The 22,667-nt window shown below is 39.5% G+C and overlaps 2 protein-coding genes across 4 annotated transcripts; one reads left to right on the top strand and one right to left on the bottom strand.

The window, feature by feature from the left end:
- Nucleotides 1-406: 406 nt before the first annotated feature.
- mmd (monocyte to macrophage differentiation-associated) lies at nt 407-15,139 on the bottom strand. Of its 2 annotated transcripts, none has more exons than XM_069524606.1 (7): nt 14,496-15,139; nt 5,635-5,716; nt 5,370-5,530; nt 4,209-4,283; nt 4,012-4,113; nt 3,299-3,368; nt 407-2,153 (listed from the first exon to the last, which is right to left on the bottom strand). In XM_069524606.1, exons 1-7 carry the CDS (start codon nt 14,531-14,533, stop codon nt 1,950-1,952), a joined length of 732 nt encoding a protein of 243 aa, XP_069380707.1. In that variant the 5' UTR covers nt 14,534-15,139; the 3' UTR covers nt 407-1,949. The 2 variants fall into 2 exon arrangements, with proteins under 2 accessions (XP_069380707.1, XP_019950342.1); XM_020094783.2 differs by lacking the exon at nt 14,496-15,139 and adding an exon at nt 6,497-7,155.
- A 299-nt stretch (nt 15,140-15,438) lies between these two features.
- Nucleotides 15,439-20,948, top strand: LOC138407669 (myosin-6-like). 2 transcript variants are annotated; one of them, XM_069524605.1, is made up of 5 exons: nt 15,439-17,923; nt 18,260-18,334; nt 18,528-18,620; nt 19,033-20,104; nt 20,421-20,948. In XM_069524605.1, the coding sequence occupies exons 1-5, from the start codon at nt 17,816-17,818 to the stop codon at nt 20,492-20,494; spliced, it is 1,422 nt and encodes a 473-aa protein (XP_069380706.1). In that variant the 5' UTR covers nt 15,439-17,815; the 3' UTR covers nt 20,495-20,948. The 2 variants fall into 2 exon arrangements, with proteins under 2 accessions (XP_069380706.1, XP_069380705.1); XM_069524604.1 differs by having other exon boundaries at nt 15,623-17,923; nt 19,033-20,948.
- Nucleotides 20,949-22,667: the final 1,719 nt, after the last annotated feature.

Here is a 22,667-nt window from a genome sequence, read left to right as displayed (position 1 = left end):
ATTTTGAGGCCCCCAGGCAAAAGGGACAGGGGGGGCCCTGCATCGAGCCAAACCATTCATCTGTCATTCCAAACTTCAGAAGAATCTTTTGGTATGAAATCTTTTCAAAAAGTGCAGACACATGAATAATAGTGGAGTAGTAAAGTTTAAGTGCTAACCTCAATCACCATCATCATCCACACATTTAGTCTTTAACCATGTTAGTGATACAAGTCATGGTTAGGTTCCTGACCATGGTTTTCATGGTCCCCTCTCTCAGCTTGGGGTCCCAGGCTTTGCCTACTGTTATAACACTCCTGTCTGTATGCAAGGGAATGGAAATATATCTGTATTTTAAAAACAAGCCTTAACTATCAGGACTCATGTATTCTCTGATATGAATGAGACTCTTGTTTGGAGGCGCAGACGTGGGGCAGTAAGGTTTTTATTGTCACATTAGAAAGGTGATACAGCGGAGGAGCATTCATGTTCATAATTCAGCACCATTAACAGCCACTGGAACAGACAAGAAGCAGTTTGTTTCTTTTCCCTGCAAAGGCCAGGATCAGGTTCACACGATAAACATCAGAATATACAAACATTACAAAACAGTGGTTTAAGGAAATCATTACAAGGGCCACAATAACAAAACAAAACAGAAAAACAATTATTCAGCTCCACTGAGAGGAAAGCAACACAACGATGATGTTTATGAGTCAGGAGCCATTTAGTAAATTTACAAAACAAGAGAATGATGTTTGTCCACTTCAGAATAAAACACTTTTTATCCTTGTGGTGCAAATCAACGAGAGAATCAGTGGAAATGTAACGCTGGACTACAGTACAAAGGTCGTGCACGCACACATGCGCACACACTCTCTACAGCACGCTCTTCACATTAAAAAACACAGTGAAACTATCATGGTTCATCAAACTGAACTGATTCTTTTCCTCTCATTTGGCTCATAAACAAAAATTCCCACCTAACCACAAGGTGTCACCTCCGCACTTCCTGAAATGTTGCATCTTACACCAGCCCAACGGCAGGGGGCGCTAAATACTATCAAGATTGACTGTTGTTCCCTGAAAACTGCAGGTCGAGATAAAGCATCATTCTTATGTGTGTGAATGTGCATCAGATGGACTGAAAAATGCATAAAAAAATATTAATATACAAAAAAAAAAAATACAGAAAATGGGCAAACAAGTGACCGATGCACGTTTTTGTTCCTACACAACTTAGTGTTTCTAAGTTGTGTATATGGGATATAGTGGATATGGGGGGAAATTGTTGAAAATATTTTTTAGTGTAGAGAATCTAAAGCTGTCATTGACTGTCTGGTCAGATTCCGACTCATTAGTTCCTCAATACAATTTCATTTGCCAATTTGAAACAATACTCTTTTGCCATCTTCAGTTCCTGTGCATATGCTTGTGTTTGCTTTGGATTAATGGCTTTGTTTGTTAAATCAAAGGAAATGGTTTTGTAGAGAAACATGCTCATTCTTCTCAAAAGTAAAGCATCAAAACAAAGTATTATTTCGTATTTCATGGTTGTTTTGAGACCCAGCCAGGATTCTTAGCACCTCAAATCCCCAATGTTCAAATCACCCACTGAAATGATGAAATCTCCAGGTTGTGACCCAAAATGTGGAATGTGACTTTCATCAAGTGATACAAAAGACAACTATCAAATATCTCAAATACTCATGAATGTGCCAAGATTAACACTAAGAGTAAAAAGTAGAAATCCCCTCCCTCGCTGTCTACGCTGAGGTACAAAACAGCTTTTAAAGTAGCTTTTGTTCGTTAGGGAGACGCTGAAAAAATCTGTTCTCCATGTTAGAAAACAGTAAACAATTCACGGTCAGTATTTTCGTAAACTTTTCAGCTGTCGCTGCAGCTTCTGTGGGCAGTTGAGGGAGACAGTGTGCAAGCTCTACTGTTCGGGATAACGGGCCGCGCCGTGGTCACGAGTTGAGGAGGGTGTCGACGCTGGGAGCCTTGTAGAGGTATTTCCAGATGGCGTAGTAGTGCACGGCAGCAGCCAGCGCCACAAACACGTGCCAGATGGCGTGAGCGAAGGGAATGACGCCGTCACTCTTGAAGAAGAACACGCCGAGGCAGTAGATGAGTCCTCCGCAGGCAAGTTCATGAAGCCCCTCAGTGTTGGTCTGCAGATAAATACAAAAAAAACAAGAGACGTTAGAAAAGAAAACAACTCTCCAGCTCTCTTTATGCACAGGCTCTATGAATTATATCCAACATGGTTGTTTGCACCCGTCTGTTGGTTTGTTTGTCAAACTACCGAATGGAGACTTGGTGGAAGGATGGACCATGGATCAAGAAAGAACTTTTGAATAGATCTCGACAAGGGGCTGGAGCCAGACATTTTTTTTGATTAACATTGTGAGATAGAAAGTTTTGAAATTTTCACTGATTTCAACAGTTCATGGATCTTGACGAAAAATAATCTGGCACATTCAGAGGACTGCTATCTCTGAGTGTGTGAAATTTGTCCACGTTGACTTATTTTGCAAAAACACCTTCCAAAAATGCAGATTTAAAAAAAGTTTCTGTGCATCCATGTGTACATGTAAAACAAGTGTTTGAGAAACAATGTCACAGCTTACTGAGAATCAATGATCTCAATAGGCTCACTCAACGTGCTCAAAATGTTCTTGTCTGGTATTTGTGATGTAGACTTTATCGCCACCTACAGGCCCAACACGCTTGTTTAAGTGTTTGTAATCGCTTTTTAAAATTGGAAGAAATATCTGTTCAACAGAATACCCACAGTATTGTAGATGAGGCCTAAGGCGACTGTTGTGCCTTGGCGGAGTTACGTGCTCTACTACGTGACACTTTAGTTCTGACTGTGTGCTCTCATAACCTTGTGTGTTCACATAATGACACATTGAAATAGGTTTCCAGCGCAGACACAAACATAACCTAATAGTCATTATGAGGCGTTTCAAATTCAAAGTAATCAAGACAGAAAAACTCCTGCAAAAAAACAATAAGACTCTTTACTCTCTGTTTCAGTTTAATATCACAACATCGCATGGATCCTTCTCTGATACAGATCACTGTCTGTTTACTCATAATACTGAGTTCAAACCCTGTGAAATAACAGCTCTCACTTCTACACTGAGCTTCTACAGTGGCAACAGGGCCCCAAGAGGTTCCCACTGCTCCAGTGTGACAGAGGAAGTCATCACACACTCAACACCTCCACACGAACGCAAGAACCTGCTGAGCTGCTGACGTGGCGATACGGTGCATGGCAACAAACTGAACATGACTGTAAATAAATTACCATTGACGTCACGACCAATGCAGGGAAAAAGCCCATCGTCAGATAGAAGGCCAGCTCGACAAGTTTATACCTGTGAAGACAAAAAAGAAAAAAATGTGTCACTGATAAAGTCAATGTGGCTTCGTTTGTGCTGGACTTGAGCAAACTAAGGTTAGTTTATAAAAGATATCATTATCTCATTAAACAAATATTTGTTCTAGTGGCGTAACACGTATTTCACGCGTATGTCCAGACTGGGTCGGACTTTATTTCACACACTGCACAAAAAGGAAACGTGTGTAACCAGAAATTTAGATTCAAAGTTTGAAAACATGTAACAACTTAACATGTAGACACTTAAAAATGTCTTCTACCATCTAGTTTTTCAAATGTGTGCACATGTTTTATTGTACCCTACCTGAGGATCTGAGGCTGCAACTTTAAAAAAATCACTTCTTAAAATGGTTTTAAAATGTCTTATTAATCCTAGCACACCATTTGTATTACCCACATATGATATTGTTATACTTCTGTAATTATCTTATTGCCTGAGCTTATTTGCCTTCTTCCAAAAATGTTTGAATCCAGTTTCGACCACATAAAGCACTTTGTAACTGGGTTTTGAAAATAGCTGTATAAACAGTGCTGTATGATTCGGGTTCATCGTGATATCTGTATTATACTTTCTCATACGTAAACAACCACCCGGTGAACCAACAGTAACATGAACTCACTTCTCATGATAGTTGAAGACATAGATGGTCCCAGCAGCAGCCATGAGCCACACAAACCAGCGCATGTGAGCCGCCAGAGGTCCGAGTTCACGTAGGTTCAACCTGAGAAAACAGTACAGGTGTAACATCTCCATGTGTGAGATGACCCCCCCCCCCCCCCCGAGTACTCTAGAGACTGACCACTGTGTGACACTCACCAAGGTGTGTAGGAGGCAGCGATGAAGAAATAGATGACCACTCTGTCACACATATGGAAACACTGTTCCATGGACCTGAAACAAGAAGCAAACGAGCGGTAAGGAAACTACTTTAAAACTCTAGATCTCACATGTTTAACGTTTGAATGGAGACTCTAAATTGACCATAGGAGTGAATGTGAGTGTGAATGGTGGTTTGTCTCTGTGTGTTGGCCCAGTGTCACCCTGACAACTTGTCCAGGGTGCACCCCGCCTCTCGCCTAATATCAGCTGACATTTGCTCCAGCTCCCCCATGAGCCCTCAAAGGATAAGCAGTACAGACAATGGATGGATGGATTAAAAAGTGTGAGGAGAGTATCACTCGTATTATTAATTTGAAAATTTCAACTTTCTTCTTAAAAGGAGTGTGTGAAAGAGTCAGACTCAGTATCTAGTTTCCTCACTTGTGAGCACACTTTCGCAACTTTCAAATATTTTACTCAGTTCCTGTATTTCAGCAAGATTTAAAAATTGGAACTTTGGAAATTTTACTTATTTTCTAAAAGTGCGGAACCAAATAAGAGCTGGAAATCAGGTACGGCCTCAGCACTAAAATAGAAGATTGTACTTTATACAATATGCAGCCGTAGTTGTCAGTATTCTGCATGTGTCACTACAACACAGCATCTGAACACAACACACAATTAACAATGAAGGAAACAGGAAAAACCGGCAAACATGAATTTTGATGAAGATAATGGACACAGGGGGGGTTTCTATTTTACAAAAAGCTAAAATATATAATCAAATATGATGAAGGTGAGAGTTTATCTGCTGAACGCAGTGTGTGTAAGGGGGGAAATGTTCAACCAGTTCAACAAAATTATGACATTCCAAGAAGAAACCAAAGCCACAGTTGAAGCTAAGGAATGCCAAAAATGAACGTGTCCTCGTCAACAGTTAGGCAACAGCGTGATATCATTTTCTGTGGGGACATAAGATATTAATCCTACTTTCCCCACTTGAAACCAGAGACCAGCTGTACTGTATACTATTACTCTCTTTCTACATAATACAAAGGGAAGAACTGTTTGTTTGTGTCCCGTGCAGGGTTGTCAGGTCTTTGTCCTCACGGTTTTCTTGCCACTACATTGTCCCGTCATCAATCTGCTTCTCCTCACCTCAGGTGGCTCTTCTTCCAGGTGATGATGTGAAACACAGTAGAGACCAGGAAAAGGGCACAGAGGCCCATGCCGTACACCCAGGCAGTGATCCTCTCCCAGCGGTTGTCCGACTGACGGTACAGCAACGCCATGCCCACAAAGGCCGGCATGATGAGGAACTATGGGGACGAGAATGAAATCACAGAACCGTCAAAAGGATCAGTGTGTGGATATTCAAGGCAACTTCAGCATCGACGTTGAGAGATAAACACAAGACACTCACTGCATGAGTGTAGCAGTTTGCAGCATGTTCATAACAGGTTGGCTGGTAGCGGCAGTTAGCGGAGGCCCGTCTGTTCATGAACCTGAAACACACGATTAAACAAGACTGAATATTAACAAGTACATGTACTGTACAGCTTCTCTCACACAGGGCCTTTTATTTCGAAAGACACTTATAAGTCTAAGCCTCGATTAAACTTGTAAACTCTAGTATTCATTACGTTAAAGCACATGAGCCTTTAAAAGGGAATGTAATGTGGTTTCTGTAGCAAACAGATAACCCCACATGGTTTTCACAGGCAGAGACTGATCATGGACAGATGACATAAAAACACTGAACAGTGATGAGGCAATAACACAAATCAAATTAAACTAATCTCAAACCAAATGTGTACAGTGAGTCATACGCTGCACTTTTGATCTGATTAGTTTAGATTTTTATGACATTTATATAAAGTTGTGTTCATAGACAATTATAAACACAATCAACACACAAGAAATTTGCTTTGGCATCTGATGCATTACAACACATGTTAAGGAGAAAAATGGTGTGTATATATTTCATTGTTAGGTAATATGTCCTTTATTTATTTTTCGTCCAAAATCTAAATATATATTAAATAATAAGCATCAATCATCCAACTTGAGAATTAGATCACCAGATAACTAACTCTGATTTAATTAACTCATTTGACTACATTTACTATTTCAGACATTTAAAAAGATCCACAAGTGCTTTAGTTTGAAGTTTCCTGCGTGTCACACAGAAAACAGGTGTACATCAGGTTTACAGTAAACACGAGGTATCTTTAACATGAATAGATCTGCTTTTTGAGCCTGGCGGATGATCGGATGTCACTCACCTCTGAAAGCTGTTCACTCTCTTCATTTCACTGCCCGATGAGCCACAGGGAGAAACCCCGGCAAACAAAAGCACAGAGCAGCAGCAGCGGCAGCAGCGGCAGCGGCAGCTCCGGTTCACAAACACAAATCAAACAACACGCCTGACAAACCGAGGCCTAGCATGAGCTAACGTTACAAGCTAACTTTCATGACGGCTACCAGGCTCCGGCGGCACCTTCACACAGGCTCCGTTTTAGCCTCTTTCTTAAAACCATTCTGCACCAAAAGACCGACTCACTCCCTGTTCGTTCAGCTGCAAGTATCCATGAGCACCGGGGGCGGCCGGCACGCACAGAGAAGCTACCCCCCGCAAACTGAAGCACCCCGCCGGTCAGTGACGAGCCGCTCCCCGCGGAGAACCTCCACTTTAACATGCGGTGCCGCCCAAACTGTGGTCAGATGTTGACTGAAGGCGGGTTCAGCCAATGAGCGGAGGAGTGAGCAGTGTGCTGCCCAATCACATGTCAGGTGGGCGGTGAACTGTTCATTCAACCAGGACATCCACATGAATGAGAACAAGTTAATGTGCGAATAAATACAGAAGTTACTCCAAAGTCTCTAACTGTTGGATGGAGTTTCTTCTTATTGTTCATTCACGGACCGACACTGTTATTTGTACCAGCTGCACTATCTCATGTGCATTTCAAATGTTAAATCACATGTCTGCAGTCAACGTCGGTCACTTCTGCTTTTTCATATTTCTGCAGCACTTTATAAAGGGAGCGTGAGAAGTACAATCTTAATTAACAGTTAAATAAGTCTGTTACTGCTTCATAGGTCAGATTTAAGACATTGATAAGGCAATTAAATGGAAAATGACTCATCCTCGGTTACAACATTGTTATTGTAATTTCAGAATTGATGTGAAAACATTGTACTGTAGTAATTGATTAGAAAGTGAGAAACTCTATAAACGAGGAGGAAAACAAACCTGGCACCCTAAAATAATTGAGCTTTAACTGACATATTAAGCATCGGTAAATGTTTTTTTAATCATTAATTAAGCCATTAGTTGGGATGATGGATTAGAAAGTGAGGGACCTCTCACTAATCGCTGCTGTTTTACATTCAAACCTCTTGAAAAGAAGTCTGTGTAAGAATCCATTTATTTACATTTATATTTCTATATTTTCATACTTATTATTTATTAATGAAAACACAAATAACAAGATATTTGGAACATTAGCGTCCACAAAATCCCAAAACATACTGAAGATATATGCAGGGGATTAGTATCACATACTGATCAGAAGTAAGAATGCTGTTGTGAAAAATAAGGATAACTTCTTTTCAAAGCACCTCTACTTAAATTGAGAAATGGAGAGAAAGAGAAAAAGGGAGTGAGAGACAAATACAGTGTTTAACAAGGAGAGAACAAGGAGAGCAAATGTTTCCTCCATGTTTTGGTGTTCGATTCTGTTCATGCACCATGATACATCATGTTCTTTTACACAAAACATGTTCTGTCACATGTTATGTAAGAAAGTTCCTCACAGATGGAGGATGACACACTGGCCACTCTTACCACGAAATGAAACCAGCTGATGCTATAGCTGCCCTTCTCATTCTTTTTTCATTTTGATGGATTCTCATTTTTACCACTAGACCGATTGTGCAGAGACTGAGCAAACCACTGACGAGTCCCTGCAGCAGATTATCACTGGACATGTAAATGTATTTTTCCATTGAATCTGAGTGTGGTGCTGCGGCAGACCCAGCCAGACAGTGAATTGCACATGCACAGGGTCACGCTGTGTTACCAGCCCAGTTACATAATAGCACTGTAACTTGATCAGTGACTTGCGTTTATGTAAGACCAAAGTGCAATCCTTAGGCTTAATGAAGCTCAAGCGGGACACTCTGTCATTGCTGTGAGCATTGCTGCAAAAAACAAGACACAAATTTAGTTTTCTCTTGCAACTGTAGAGATAATAGATAATTCAATAATTTTCTTGGATTACAAAGAAAGGTCCAGCACGTATCAGAAAGTCACAGAACAGTGGTTGTGCTAAATCAGATAAAAGTATCTGGGCCTTTGTGGTACGCACAGAGAATGGGGTTGATCCAGATGAAGAGAAAGAGCTTATTGTTCGTGTCGGGCTTTTAAAAAGGACATTATCACAGACAAAGCCTGAAACACCAGAGGCCACATGTCAGCGGACCGTGTCTCCTTGTTTCTGGCCTCGCTCTCACTTTTTTTCCCCCATGCTGCTTCACTAACACCTCTAATGTGATAGCAACCTGAGAGGAGCAGGTTGGCAGAATGTCACAGCGGCTCAGGACGGCCTCCCGTCCCAGCCATAAACAATCTGCAACCTACTTGCACTGATGTCCTTGGTGGTGGATCCAGTTTTGTGGGTGTTTGAACCTGCACTCACACAAGCAGCCGTACACTTGACACTTGACGTGTCACTTTATGTAACCGTGCATCTTGCATGCTGAGATGTAACTTAGAACTGGCCCCAAGTTGTAAAGCAGCATACCTTGAATAACATTTGTAATATTCTCTAATCTCTATTTTAATAAATGTTGAGGATTCACATTAGGATGAATTTGAACTGATTTATTGTTGAACTAAGAAGATTCAAGAAAAATCAGACTCGATCCAGCAGAACAAAAGATATCGTCTTTTGTTTATTTTTTATGAATTCTTGTTCCTCGCCAAAACGAGTGTTACACAGAGCAGAACTGATTAACACACCTTCACCAGTCTGAGGGTGCATTCACACACATTCTGTCCATCACCTGTCACTTTGCTTGAACCTGCGTGTTGGACTCATTCAGGCTTGTATTTCCTGTTATATGAAACCTCCTGCATCCTGTTCAGACATGCAGGTTAAAGTTTCACAGCACATATCACTCTTCAAATCTGCTGACACCCTTTACACTAGACCACTAACTGAAGCAATGCACACGTACATATTTGACATAGTTTATATTTTAGGACTGTCCATTTTTACTTCCTTCATTAGACATGTGACATCACATCCTCTTCAGAGTTGAGCAGTTTTACTTGATGGATGATTGACATGACTGTACCTTTAAGTCCATGGGTCTTCATCACTACATATACAGGCACAATATTTTCAGTTTTTTGCAGTTTTAATGTTTTGTGTATTTGTCTTCTCTTTAAAGTTCTTCCTCTAAAGCCTGAGACCTTTTCGCTTTCCAAAAAGCACCATTATGTCCAACTTGGTACTAAATAATCTGGAAGGAGCAGAAAAAAGCAAACAAACAAAGCTTGAAAAATTCTGCAGGATACATTCACCCAGCACAGTGTGTTTAAACCTTCATCCACTCAACTCTCCATTAACCAAGCTGAGCTGTCCAATGACAAACAAGCCAGTTGCCGGTGACCTGGCCCTGCTCCTCCGTGCACACCAGTCCCTCGTTTTCTTAATGAAGCCACAACTGCCCCTCATGAAGCCTGAGCACATAAACTCCAGCAGCTTTCTCCACATTTTCTAAACTGTTGATCAGCACGGCTCAAACTTGTGTTCTCTGTTGTCTGTATTTGCATTTTATTTACCTACAGGAAAAGTCCCCTGCTCCCCAGCTGTAACCCTGACAACTAACTGGTGTGTAGCGTTTAGTAATAGTGTCTTCTCTCCCTGTTGCCAAGTATCTGACATGTCACAGACAATGAAATCTAGTAACGATTGAAGAAATCATTCTGATGAGGTGTATCTGAAAACACTGCTGAAGGATTTAAACCACATGTAATTTCATTATTGGGCAGATTTATTTTTCTCATTAAGATCCATGAATTATCCTCGAATAAAGAATGTGGAAAAACAATCCTGGATCTGCCCCCTGATCCAGATCAGCACCGAAATTAACTGGGTTCTTCCCTGATCTGTATCGGAACGTTCCACCTAGTTGTGTGCTAATCCGTCCTTTAGTTTTTGCTTAATCTTGCCTACAAACAAACATGCCCGCAAACAAATGAATATAACCCTCTTGGGGAGGAAGAAAGGTAGAAACAAAATGCTGATGAACTTAGACAATCTGTGATTCCTGCCAGAGAACAAAACAAATCTGTCAATAAATAATTATATTTAAGTCTAAATCTAAGGTGTTTTAGTTCTCTCATCAATGTGCAACAATTTGAGCCTCAACAAATATTTGAAATTGTGCGCTATTTAATGTGATATGTTGCAGGGAGTAAAGTTTTTGTACTGACCCACTGATTAAAAGAAATAATAATTTATGTGTTGCAACATTTTCTGAATGATGAATCTTCCTGATAATTCAGGGGTCAGACGTCACACATGCTTTATCACACGAGGGTTAGAAACCTGCTGACCTGGTTTCTCTGACCTAAACTTTGCATCTTAGACGAACACTCACATAATTTCATACTGAGAACACACGCAGGCATGTGCAAACACAAAAGTATATGATTATTCCCAGATAAATAAAAGAAACTACTGAAATATATGTTCTGTAATGTACTTTATATTCTTCCGCTGGTCTTGTAGGTCATACATATACTATAAGAGGCTTTATGTGCACACGTGACACAGGGTTAAACAGCTTGTAATTGGTTTACTGTTTCTTGCTTGAATGTTTTGCCCATAGGTGACCTCCAGAGGAGAAAGGGAAGGTATGGTAACAAATACAGAGGAAGTGCATCTATCACTGATAAACACTATAACACTCAGCATATTAAGATTAGTTTAGATTTCTTTTTATATCCTGTATGCTATCAAAACCCCAGTTCATGAATGCCTGTCTGAAAACAGTCTTAAACAGTGTATTTGTATCAGAAGTGTTGCTGCTGCAGAGTTTGGTTGTAGCCAGTTTAATGAATCTTGCGGTTAACAAGCTGAGCCTAGAGTGCTGTATAGTGGAACACACACGCTTCTGACTGAGGATTACTGTGTGTGCATCGAAGCATGGCCGCCTCCCTCACTTTACACCTCGGTGCCACAGACAGACGTCTGGTCAGTTTTGACTCTCCTGTAACAAATAAACATTTAGAGCCAGATGATGTGTACAGCAGTGTGTCCTTCTCTGGTTTGGTTATTTTAGCAGGAGTCATGTTTTTATCTGTTTGTGATATTCACATCAACTAATATAGAACACAAATATTCATATTCAGTTTGATCACTTACAGAATTAGGCACATTACTGATTTGAATTGCTACAGCTATTTTTTTGTGTCTTTGATGCCAAGGGGTCCCCTGACCATTTGGGGCCCCGAGCCTGTGTCTGGTACACCTATCCTGCAAATAAATTCCTGCTATCAGATTTTTGTGGCACAGCTCTGACTTTAAAATACTTTTTCCTTGACTGTTGTTTTTTCCAAATGCAGCTGACATCCATATGACTTTATCGGTTGTATCATCTAACTTCTAACAACTAACATCTTTAAAAAGAAAGAATCCCAATAAATTGTATGTAGTGTTAGACTGGAATACAACCTGTACGCAAAATATTATTTTGATAAAACGAAAATGAAGAGAAGCACGTGTTCCCACCATCTTTGACCAAAGCAACATCCTGGCCTGGTCACAAGTTTTAGAAAGTGTCTGTGGTTGTGTAGACACTAAGAGGAAGGGTGAATTCCAGGATATATTCAGTTGTACTGAAATGGCAAAAATTTCAATGCAAGGCATACAACTGGACAACATTTTAGCCAATTAGGATATAATTTGTGTCAGTTACATAATGTACTTGCATCTCCCCCATAGCTGATCTTAAGAAACTTTACAAAGAATACTGTGGGCTGATTTTATGAATGAGGTCAATTTATTGCCCATTTCTCAGAAGCAGGATTACACAGCGCTCCATCCAGATTTCTGTCTATGCTTACTGTAAGAGTTCTTAGAGCTATAAGATCTATTTGCGTTGAGTGTTGGCAGCACAAACCGAAACTCTAATCACAGTTAAATAATCAAGATCATGGAGTCAGATAGTTTTCTGTATTTAACTCTTCTTTGAGTTAGATAGCACTTTCACTGTATATACTTATTTATTTCTGGAGGACACATGGCCAAGTGTTAGAAAAAGTAAATGATGCTAAAGCTAAATCTATGATCAAGAAAATAAAAACATGATTTACAGACGACATATTTACTTTGCTGGTGGTCACAGTGTTTGTCATTTGTTAGCATGCTAAATTAGCCCTGATACCTTGAATGATCAAATATTGTTTCGGTTAATGAGAGCTATCTAGGTGAAATTACATATTTTCATGTATTATTCAGACTATTCACTGATCCAATGCAATACAGTCATACTGCACTGTATACCAGGTTACTTGACATTAACTTCTAGATAGGGAGACCAAAATCAAAAATATGGTCTGTTCCAAGCTACAAATTGATGGCACAATTTTGCTGGGTAGAATAGTCCTTTTTCAGTGTTCTATTGTAAACACATGAATACTATGTCCATGGGATAGATTAGATGGTGGATTAAAACGTTGGACATGTGAATAGTACTGGGATGAGACAACTTACTCTAACATATATGCTAAATGTACACTTTATTACATTGACCAACAAACTTTTTCTAACATGAAGAGCCCTTGTAATTTTATTGGGCCAACTCAGGATAACTTGTATTGTAATGACAGGCTAGGCTAACTAGCCAATATAGGTCCATAATGTGAGATTGCAGCTTTATTTCCACTTACAGCAAGTACTCTGTCGTAAAAATACAGTATGTGAAATGAGCGTCTATGTTATGACTTGGCAGAATGGATCTTGGGCTCCACTCATTGAGTATTTCCTCTTAATATTTGTTTTTAGCTGGGGTCCTTTTTCCCAAGAGGCTGGTTTGGTTAAATACCTCCGTGACTCAGTAAATCCCAGGAAAGGCTGCGGTTAGTCCTTCCTTTCAGATTTGACAGGCCTTGATGTTCCACTCTGCACAGTTATCCTGCCAGCTTAGTAAACCTGCATCACTGAATGGGCCCCCCTGCTCTGATTTCAGGCCCTCTGACGGCTCTGACAGAGACTAGCTTATCGGTCTCACTCGTCACAGATTACAGCACGATTCTGCACGCAATGAAAAACAGTTTGGATAAAAATGAAAGGTAAAATTTGTCATAACAACTCATTTTCAAGAAATAAATGGCAGTTTATTTATCGTACACTGTCAACACAACAGCAACTTCAGGTCTTACAACTTCTCTGTTGTTTACACAAACTTTGTTTCCATGTTTCTACAGATTTGATGCATCATATCTGCACTTTGGGCAAGAAGAGGGATAAAAGACAACCCTTTGAATATTCAAGCATTACTTTATGTGGGTTATCTATTCATCACCTTGATGAAAACCTTACAGATGAGCATCTTTTTCAGCAATAGCTGGTGGGTAAGTGGGGCACTATCCCAACCAAAGGGTTAACCTCCTCCCGCCGTGGGGTGGGATGATTAAAGACAGCTGTCTCAGAATAAGAATCGAGTCGTGGCAAGACAGGACCTTGATCGTTGGAAGTTCTTTCACTCGTCCATCAGTCAGTCCGAAAACCATATCCATGCACATCGCACTTCCTCAAGTTATGTAAGAGGTTTCCGGGCGTCCAGACTTAACCAAAAGTTGAACACTAATCGCTGAATGGCATCCAATCAAGAGCAATGCACCTTTGATTTCGATAGAGTAGTTAAAGCAGAGATAATAGTTTTATCTACATGTAGATGAGGAACAAAGTCCAGAGAGAACAAGGTGCAACAAAGGCACTGGTTTGTTTTTGTAAAGGCTCATTTCAATTTTTTAAAGATGATGACACTAACCTGGTTTACCCTCTTCAACACTTCTCTGTATGATTTCAAAACTCTAACCTTGATCCTAAACCACAATACAACAGTAATGCCCTCTTTATTCCTTGTTTTATCAGTTATGACATTTTCTCTCCAGAGCAGACAACAGTACAAGCTTTGGCTTGAGACCATTTATATAAAGAGGGGTTTCACATGCATACACATCAACACATCACTTTCACTTACCGTCCAAGATGGGTCTTATGTAAGTTCAATTCCAGCATTGTCCAAGCAGCGAAAAAGTGTAAAAAGGAATGTATGTACAAAAAAAATGTCTGCTATATACAAATGTTGAATCTTCTAGGTCTCAGTCAAACCATCGTGCTCTTCTTCTCCCTGAAGTCAGAGTGCGTTGGCTCGTGATAGGTTGTGATCATGTTGGTCGTGTCCCACCGTCCCACTGGAGCTGGAGAGCTCTGCATCACCACCAGTCTGATGGGAGACTGGGTTGGCTGCGGGTCCGGGGCGTACTCCTTGGTGGGATCTTTGCCCCGGCAGTCATACATGATACACGATATCAGGAAGACCAGGAGCAAGATAACGTAGCTAGCGATGAGGATGCAAAGGTTCAAAGTGACAGGGTCGATCTCCTGGTAGTTTTCCAGAAAGCCCATGGTGCCTGCTTCATGCTGGGAGGCCCAGAGGCCTTGAAGAACAAGAGGTGCTTGTTCTTCAGCGAAGGTGGAAGGTATCAGCGGCCACCCGAGAAACACTAAACAAGCCTGGTAGCAGCAGGGCTTTCCCCTTCTCTATCCTTTTCAATCTGTCTCTCTCTACTGTCCTCCTCCCACCCTCCCTTCATCCTCTCTGCCTCGCTTCCGTCTCCCACATCTCTGTTTCAGATGAGCACCGTGTATACGTGGCTTTGCGGTAAAAATACTTTAATCCGTGCCACTCCTCCAGCCTGAAATTTCTGCGATCGATGGAACAGTTTAATAACTTAAGCTTTAGCTGTAACTCAGCAACTGTGACAGACTGTGTTATGTCATCTGCCAGCAAGTGAACGTTAATTACTGCATGTTTTGACGTATTTGAGTGCATTTGTGTGTGTGTGTGTGTGTGTGTGTGTGTGTGTGGTGTAATCTTAATCTTGATTGTGAGTGGGGATTGACAGGGGAAGCCATCTGGCTAAATAGAGGCGGCAAAGCAGGGCTAAAAATGCTAAAATGTTAACAGAGGACTTAATTAATCACACAACAAGGCAAATGACATTCCTTCCCAAAATGTATGATCTCATATGTTTTGTTGAACATGCGATCCACACAGATTACAGCAGCCTCTGTCCTCTGTGTGGCAGAATCCTGGCGGCAGGTTTCCAGGGAATCAGAGACGGGATTAACACAGCGGACGACAAACTACTCTGGTTTATAATCTGTTGTTATGTTTGATGCGTGACAATACGAGCCATGTATTCAGGCGTATGAGTGTGTGTAGGTGGGCACAGAGCCGGAATGAAAAAAAAGATGCATGTGTTTCAACAAGTCCTTTTCTTAAATGCTGCTGTGGGGAGTCTAGCTGAGAGAGGTCGAACAGATGAACAGCAGAGGGCAGCAGTTAGCAATGAGGGAGAGCAGAAGTGGAGGACGAAGAAGGTAAACACCAAAACGCAAATAAACCAGTTATAACTCACACTGACATGAGAAGTAAAGACAGTTATCACAGATTCAATGTTTTCTGAGTATTCTCTCCCCTTTTTAAAATCTTTACGAATTCTGATAAGCTTTTCGCACAATTCCAAAATCACAGCTTTGATACTGAACATACTGAAACAACTTTAGGTAAAGTAAAGATATTTATTCTTATTTTTATTTGGATATGTACCAAGTTTAACACACACACATATCAGTCATTTAAACTCAGTCATGATTTCCTAAGAAATCTGTGAAAATGTTGAACGACGCCCTACGTAACAATGTTAGAAAAATGTTCTTATTTTAGAAAATTATTTATCCTTTAAATTCCCTTTAATCGCTTTTATTGCAAATTGTTTTAAACTACTTTCTAATTTGACATAGATTTCTTTAAATTTGTTTTCAATGTCCCTATACAGCACACTTAGTCTACCTCTTTGTATGAAATGTGCTTCATAAATAAAACTGCCTCATCTGTTTGGTTTATAGTGTTTGGAAGCTGCAGGGTCGTGACTTCAACTTAAAATGCAGTTGTGTGAGTTTGAATACAGTTAATGGACATAAAATGTGTGTGTGATGATGACGTCCGTGTAATTGAATGGCTTTGTGCAATCTCTGCATTCAATATAGTCAATAATATTTTGAGACTCCTTGAAAGCCAAAAAAAATTGCAAGACCATAACAGAAATTTTAAAATCTTGATATTAAAGTGAAAATTTACCAAAACTAAATATTTGGTATCAAATTTCTCAGGCACAAACTTAATGGGTTTACACTTTATCTGTAGGCTACTGATTGATATCATACAATGATAACACCCGATCTTGAACCCAGACTCACGTCACATGATGTGCTTTAACCACTGGACTAAGGACTAACCACTGTTAAGACTGTGTGTACTGTTTGTGTGTACTAAGTCTGTTTTTTTCCTCTTCTGGAGGATTCCCTGCTGTGTTCACACTCCTTCAGAGTTTCTGCAGACTTTATACTAAAGGGCCAACTAGAGAAAGTTAAGCAGAAACTCCAGAGGGACATTTGTGTTCACATGTACACCTCTGGGGAAACTCTAGAGGATCGCCTCCAGTTTAGTGCACGTCTGGAAACAGCTTTTATGTGAAGATCAGACATGTTGACACTGTCAATGCAGCATCGAGTTTTGAATACAGTGTATGGATATATTAAAAGTAAGACATTTGTAGCAATCGATATTATGTTTTTTGTCGTCATTTTCACATAAAACCTTTTTAGTGGTTTGAAATATTGACTCCATAAGTGTTAAATTAAACATACTTTTAATTGACATGATTTAATTGAAGTGTTGACTGGTAACACTATGAAAAAGTTCCTTTACAATTAACTCAAACTGAGACCCACATGTCGATCCACGCTGGGTTCACTGAGAGCGAGTGAGGGGCGGGGTTGATGACGCTTCTAATGCGTGACAGAAGCAAAAAAAAGACAAAAGAAAACAAATATAACGATAAGATGTCAACATGTGTGAAAGGCCGCAAATCTGTAGATTTGACTGCAGTTGCCGCAAGTCATGTCTGAAAACGGCCCCACACATACACACACACACAAATACATGTGTACAGGCACATGCATACTCAAAGACACACGTGCACACAGTAATAGAATGCATAATATGAAATTAAATAAAATACATCAAAGGATCAATAGCATCAAAGGATCAAAGATCAGAAACACAGCAACTGATTAAAGCACCTTTACTTGGTGCCATCCGCCATTAAACCAAACAAACAGCAGGAACACCATTTTGACATTAATCAGGTGCTCTGGTTGGTGAATAAAAACAAAGTTTTGTTCACATTCAAACAAGACGAATCATCAGAAGATAAAAACAAATCGACAGTGATGGATACCTTGCTGAGCTATTGTCTTCAGGACACTAAGAAAAATATAGAAGAGAAATGTACGCAGGAAACTTACTATCCCTCTGACTTTGAGGATACACATTCAGAGGTAAGTGTGTATTTCCAGATACAAAAATATAAACTCGTACACATGAATAATTAATTATTTTGAGTAAGATACAGTTGCAGACGTTAGAATTGATATTGGTAATTAATATTCAGTTTTAAATGTGTAACTCATCTAATTACTTTCAATGTATTATGAACTCAAATTTAATAATTCTGTGTTGTCTGTATTTTACCTGTAATTTTGTCGAGTTTGTTAAGCTACACAAGCAGACAAGTAAAATCACATGTTAATGGTTTTCTAAATATGCAAATTTACAAATACCGTTTAAGGATAAACATGAATGAACAACAAACTAAAAATTGTTTTATGTTTCAGGATTTGCCTTGCTGGTCAGGCTCTTCTCTTCAGAACATTATAAATGATAATGATGAGGAAACTGAGGCTGACGACGTAAGTTTGTGTCTTCAGATACAAAAAGATATAAACAACTTGTACACAAGAATAACTAATGTATTATTAACTCAAATTTAATAATTCTGTGTTGATTGTATTATTTACCTGTAATTTTGTCAAGTTTATTCAGCTACATTGTTTAAGAATGAACATGAAGGAACAACAAACCGATAATTGTTTAATAATTCAGGCTTCGGGTGATGATATGTTGCAAAGCTTGTCAGACTCTACTCTTGATGGCATTGAGGAACTTGATTTTGACCCTCCCTCTGATGCTGACAAGGTAAGTGTGTGTCTTCAGATACAAAAAGATATAAACGACTCATACACACAGATAATTACTTATTTTAACTAAGACACACCTACAGACTTTAGACTTGAAATGACAACAATCACAAAATGTAAATAAATTACTTATTTATTAAATAATAATTAATTTGTAAATTATAATCTTTTGTTATAAACATTCAGTTTTAGATGTGTAATTCATCTCAATCACGTGTTAATGGTTTGATAAATATGCAAATTTACAAATATTGTTTAAGGACATACATAAACATTAAGGAACAACAAAACGATAATTGTTTTATAATTCAGGCTTCAGGGAATGATATGTTGAGAAGCTTGTCAGACTCTACACTTGAGGAACTTGATTTTAATGAACAACAAACTAATAATTGTTTTATGTTTCACAGCTCAGAAAATCGGAGCTGTCATGTGAAGTTGATCTACAAAAAGCCCCTCTGAGAGAAAGTGGAGCCAGAACTGCTCTTGAAGAGAATGTGAACAATGTAAAAAGAGATCAAGCTCAAATGGAAAAAGTACTGAAGAAGGAGCAAACAGAAAAAGACGCTATGAAGGCACATATGGCTGATTTTAAGAGGTCAGGGGAAAACAACCAGGATCACAAAGATCACCAGCTGGCTTCTGAGAACAAGAGGCTACAAAGTGAACTGGAGGATGCTGTACGTAAGATGCAATGTGTTCATGAGGCTGCCATCTCCCTGCAGTGTAAATTGGACCATCTTACCAAGGAAAATCACCAACTTGCTTATGAGAACAAGAGGGTACAAGACGAAATGGAGGATGTTCGAACTGACATGTGCCTTGCTCGTGAGGCTGCCATGAACCAGCATAAGGAAGACAGAGCTGAACTGGACAACCTGATGATACATAATGACCAAGTTGCCTCTGAGAACAAGAGGCTACAAGGTAAACTGAAGGACGCTGTACGTGAGATGCAGGGTGCTCGTGAGGCTGCCATCTCCCAGCAGTGTAAACTGGACCATCTGATCCAGGAAAATCATCAACTTGCTTGTGAGAACAAGAGGGTACTGGAGGATGCTGCACGGCAGCACCAGGAAGACAGAAAAGCTTGCAGCAGACTTGCGGAACAAGCAAAGAAGGAGAAACCCCAGTTCTTGCGAGCATGTAAGAAAATAAAGATGCTAAAGAAAGCCCCAGTATCCGTAGAGACACTGATGTATGACATGGAAACACTTGAGATGGATAACAAGTATATCAGGGGTAAGTTAGAAGCCTTGGAGGTTCAGCTAGTGGTTCAAATGGAAAAAGGTCTCGCACAGCAGCATGAAGTCCTGGCAGAGAAAGATGATATCATCTTGAAGAATCAAGCCATCAATGCTAAGCTCAAACATAAAGTCTATGAGCTCAGAGAACAACTGTCAGAAAGCAAGATTAGACAGGTCCAACTTGAAAATGCCCTTAATCAGGAGAAGATACAAGAGGCTGTCTTGGAGGAGAGAAGTAAAAACATTGCCTCCACTCTTGAAACAGAAAAGACGAGAACCATTCGTTTTGCCAATGCTCTTAAAAAAGAAAGGGCCACAAATAAGAAATACAGTGTTGAGCTCATGGAAGCCAAGATCAATATCGTAAAATTGCAGGAGCGGCAGCATTTGAGTCCATTCCTCCACACAGCTCAAAGCCACACTGTCAGCTGCAGCAACAGTCAAACTTCAGCTCCAGAAATAACAATGACATTGTGTTGAAGATGGATGAGACAACAAGTGCTATAGAAAACTTGCAAAAGATACAAAGAAACTTGTGTTCTTCTTTCCAGAAGATACTTCAACTCCCGACACCCACCCAAACAGCAGGTGTTGGTGGTCTAAGTCAAGTTGCACTTACATGTAGCACTTTGTATTTTTGGCTTTTTCTTTTATGTAATTTTAATTAAAAAAAAAAATTCTATTACCTTTTTTTTATTTACTTGACTTCCACACTCTGACTAACAACAACTGAATTTCCCATGTGTGGATCAATTAAGTTTTATCTTATCTTGAATTAATTCCAGAATCATCTGAAATACTTTGCTTTAAAAAACGTGTAACGTACAAGAGGCTCAGTCATATTCCACCCATTACAGCCACGTCTCACTGACTTTTAAACCTTTAAGATTGTTCAGGACCCAGCTCCTGATTATATTTTAGATCTTTTGAAATTGTATGAGCTTTGCTTGGGATCCTTGTTATGTATGAAGTTGATTTAACTCCCCGAACACCATTATGGCATGATGAAAGTGCATTCTCACTACTGATGAAGAAAACGTGACAATGAATTTAAACAATAAATCAAGGTCTGAATCCGGGTTATGAACTACCAAGAATATCATTGAAGTTAGAGAACAGATGGTTTGAAGCATAAAACAACAAATGATGGTTAGAATAAACAATTAGTTTGAAAGAAAAGTCACAAATCTGCTTAAGAGCCTGAGCGGTATGGATTTTATTAGTCAATATATATGAGTAAAAAATGTCCAATGCGACGTATCTGTTTCACAAAATGGAAACGATTCCGAAGATGACCTGAAAATGTTTAGTTAAACATGAACTTTATTTTAAATAACTATAAATAAAGTATATAACATGCATACAAGCAAACAAATAGAACTTAAATCAACAATATAAATAAATAAAAATATATAATTGAATACAAATATTGTAAACATAAATGCTGATGTTCACATTACATACAGGAGTCTTAAATAAAATAAAATCTCTTCTGTGGAGACATTTTGAATGGGTGCCTTGTGCGTGATCGCTGCCGCCACTCCGCAGAGAGAGACACATTTTCAGCATTTAGAAAAGCTGCATGATTTTATAATCATGCATGATCCAGGTCGGTGACAGAGAGACTGTATGTACCAATTTCAGAGAGAGAGAGAAACCATGTTGTAAGGTTGCAAGTTCTTATCACTGTCCATGGGATTTAATTTTAAAAATTCAGCCTCCTTCAGGCTTCCTGGGAACATCCCGTAACTATTTGGGTTTTTTATTTTGAAAATCCAGCCTCCTTTGGGCATCCTGACAACATCCCGCAACTATCTGGGGTTTTTATTTTGAAAGTCAAGCCTTTTTTATGCTTCCTGGTAACATCCCGTTACTATCTGGGGCTTTTATTTTGAATGTCCAGCCTTTTTCAGGCTTCCTGGGAACATTCTGTAACTATCTGGGGATTTCATTTTGAAAATCTAGCATCTTTCAGGCATCCTGGGAAAATCCCGTAATTATCTGGGGGGGTTTATTTTGAAAGTCCAGCCTTTTTTAGGCTTCCTAGGAACATCCTGTAACTATCTGGGGGGTTTATTTTGAAAATCCATTTTTTTTCCAGCTCCCTGGTATCATCCTATTACTATGGGGGGAGGGGGGCTTTTTTCAAAATAAAGGCTCTTTACAGACTTCCTGGTAACATACTATTACTATGGGGGGGGGGCTTTTTTTCAAAATATAGGCTCATACATGTTTCCTGGTAATATCTAGTAGTTACTATGGGGGGGGGGGCATTTCAAAATATAGGCTCTGTACAGACTTCCTGGTAACATTCTATAACAATAGGGGGGGGGGGCTTATTTTCAAAATATAGGCTCATACATGTTTCCTGGTAATATCCAGTTACAATTTATTTGAATTGTCAAAAAGTGATTCAAAAGCTCCCATCTTCACCCGGACTTGAAGCCAGACTCACGTCACATGATGTGAGAGCTTTAACCACTGGACTAAAGCAGAGCGTGGTGAAACTTTGAAATCGGTAAATATAAAGAGGAGCTTCTTCCTCTGTCTATGGGGTTGCTATGGATACTCACTGATTTGATTAGGAACACCTGTGTTCTCCTCTTTTTAGAGAGCTGAAGAAGCTCCGGACAAATGCTTCTAACTCAAAATCTATAATAAACACATCGTGAGAATCCCAAGACTTTGCCCGACGCACACATATGTTTTTATTGGTTAGAGCTAAGAAATGAAACCGTGGGAGCAAGTTAAACATTTAGTTTTCTCATCGGGAAAAAAAATCATTTTTTTAGAGTGAA

Source organism: Paralichthys olivaceus, chromosome 5 (genome assembly GCF_024713975.1).
Source record: "Paralichthys olivaceus isolate ysfri-2021 chromosome 5, ASM2471397v2, whole genome shotgun sequence".
Taxonomy (NCBI): Eukaryota; Metazoa; Chordata; class Actinopteri; order Pleuronectiformes; family Paralichthyidae; genus Paralichthys; species Paralichthys olivaceus.
This window is presented reverse-complemented; position numbering and strand designations above follow the sequence as displayed.

What these genes read in the sequence shown, in the direction of transcription:
- mmd (XM_069524606.1), bottom strand. Translation starts at nt 14,533, where the DNA reads ATGCTGGAATTGAACTTACATAAGACCCATCTTGGACG. An exon ending in TGGAAGAAGAGCCACCTGAG is followed by an intron (nt 4,284 to 5,369) that starts GTGAGGAGAAGC and finishes TTCTTGTTTCAG; the next exon opens with GTCCATGGAACAGTGTTTCC. An exon ending in GTCTTCAACTATCATGAGAA is followed by an intron (nt 3,369 to 4,011) that starts GTGAGTTCATGT and finishes TTGTCTTCACAG; the next exon opens with GTATAAACTTGTCGAGCTGG.
- LOC138407669 (XM_069524604.1), top strand. Translation starts at nt 17,816, where the DNA reads ATGGATACCTTGCTGAGCTATTGTCTTCAGGACACTAAGAAAAATATA. An exon ending in AGGAAACTGAGGCTGACGAC is followed by an intron (nt 18,335 to 18,527) that starts GTAAGTTTGTGT and finishes TTAATAATTCAG; the next exon opens with GCTTCGGGTGATGATATGTT. An exon ending in CTCCCTCTGATGCTGACAAG is followed by an intron (nt 18,621 to 19,032) that starts GTAAGTGTGTGT and finishes TATGTTTCACAG; the next exon opens with CTCAGAAAATCGGAGCTGTC.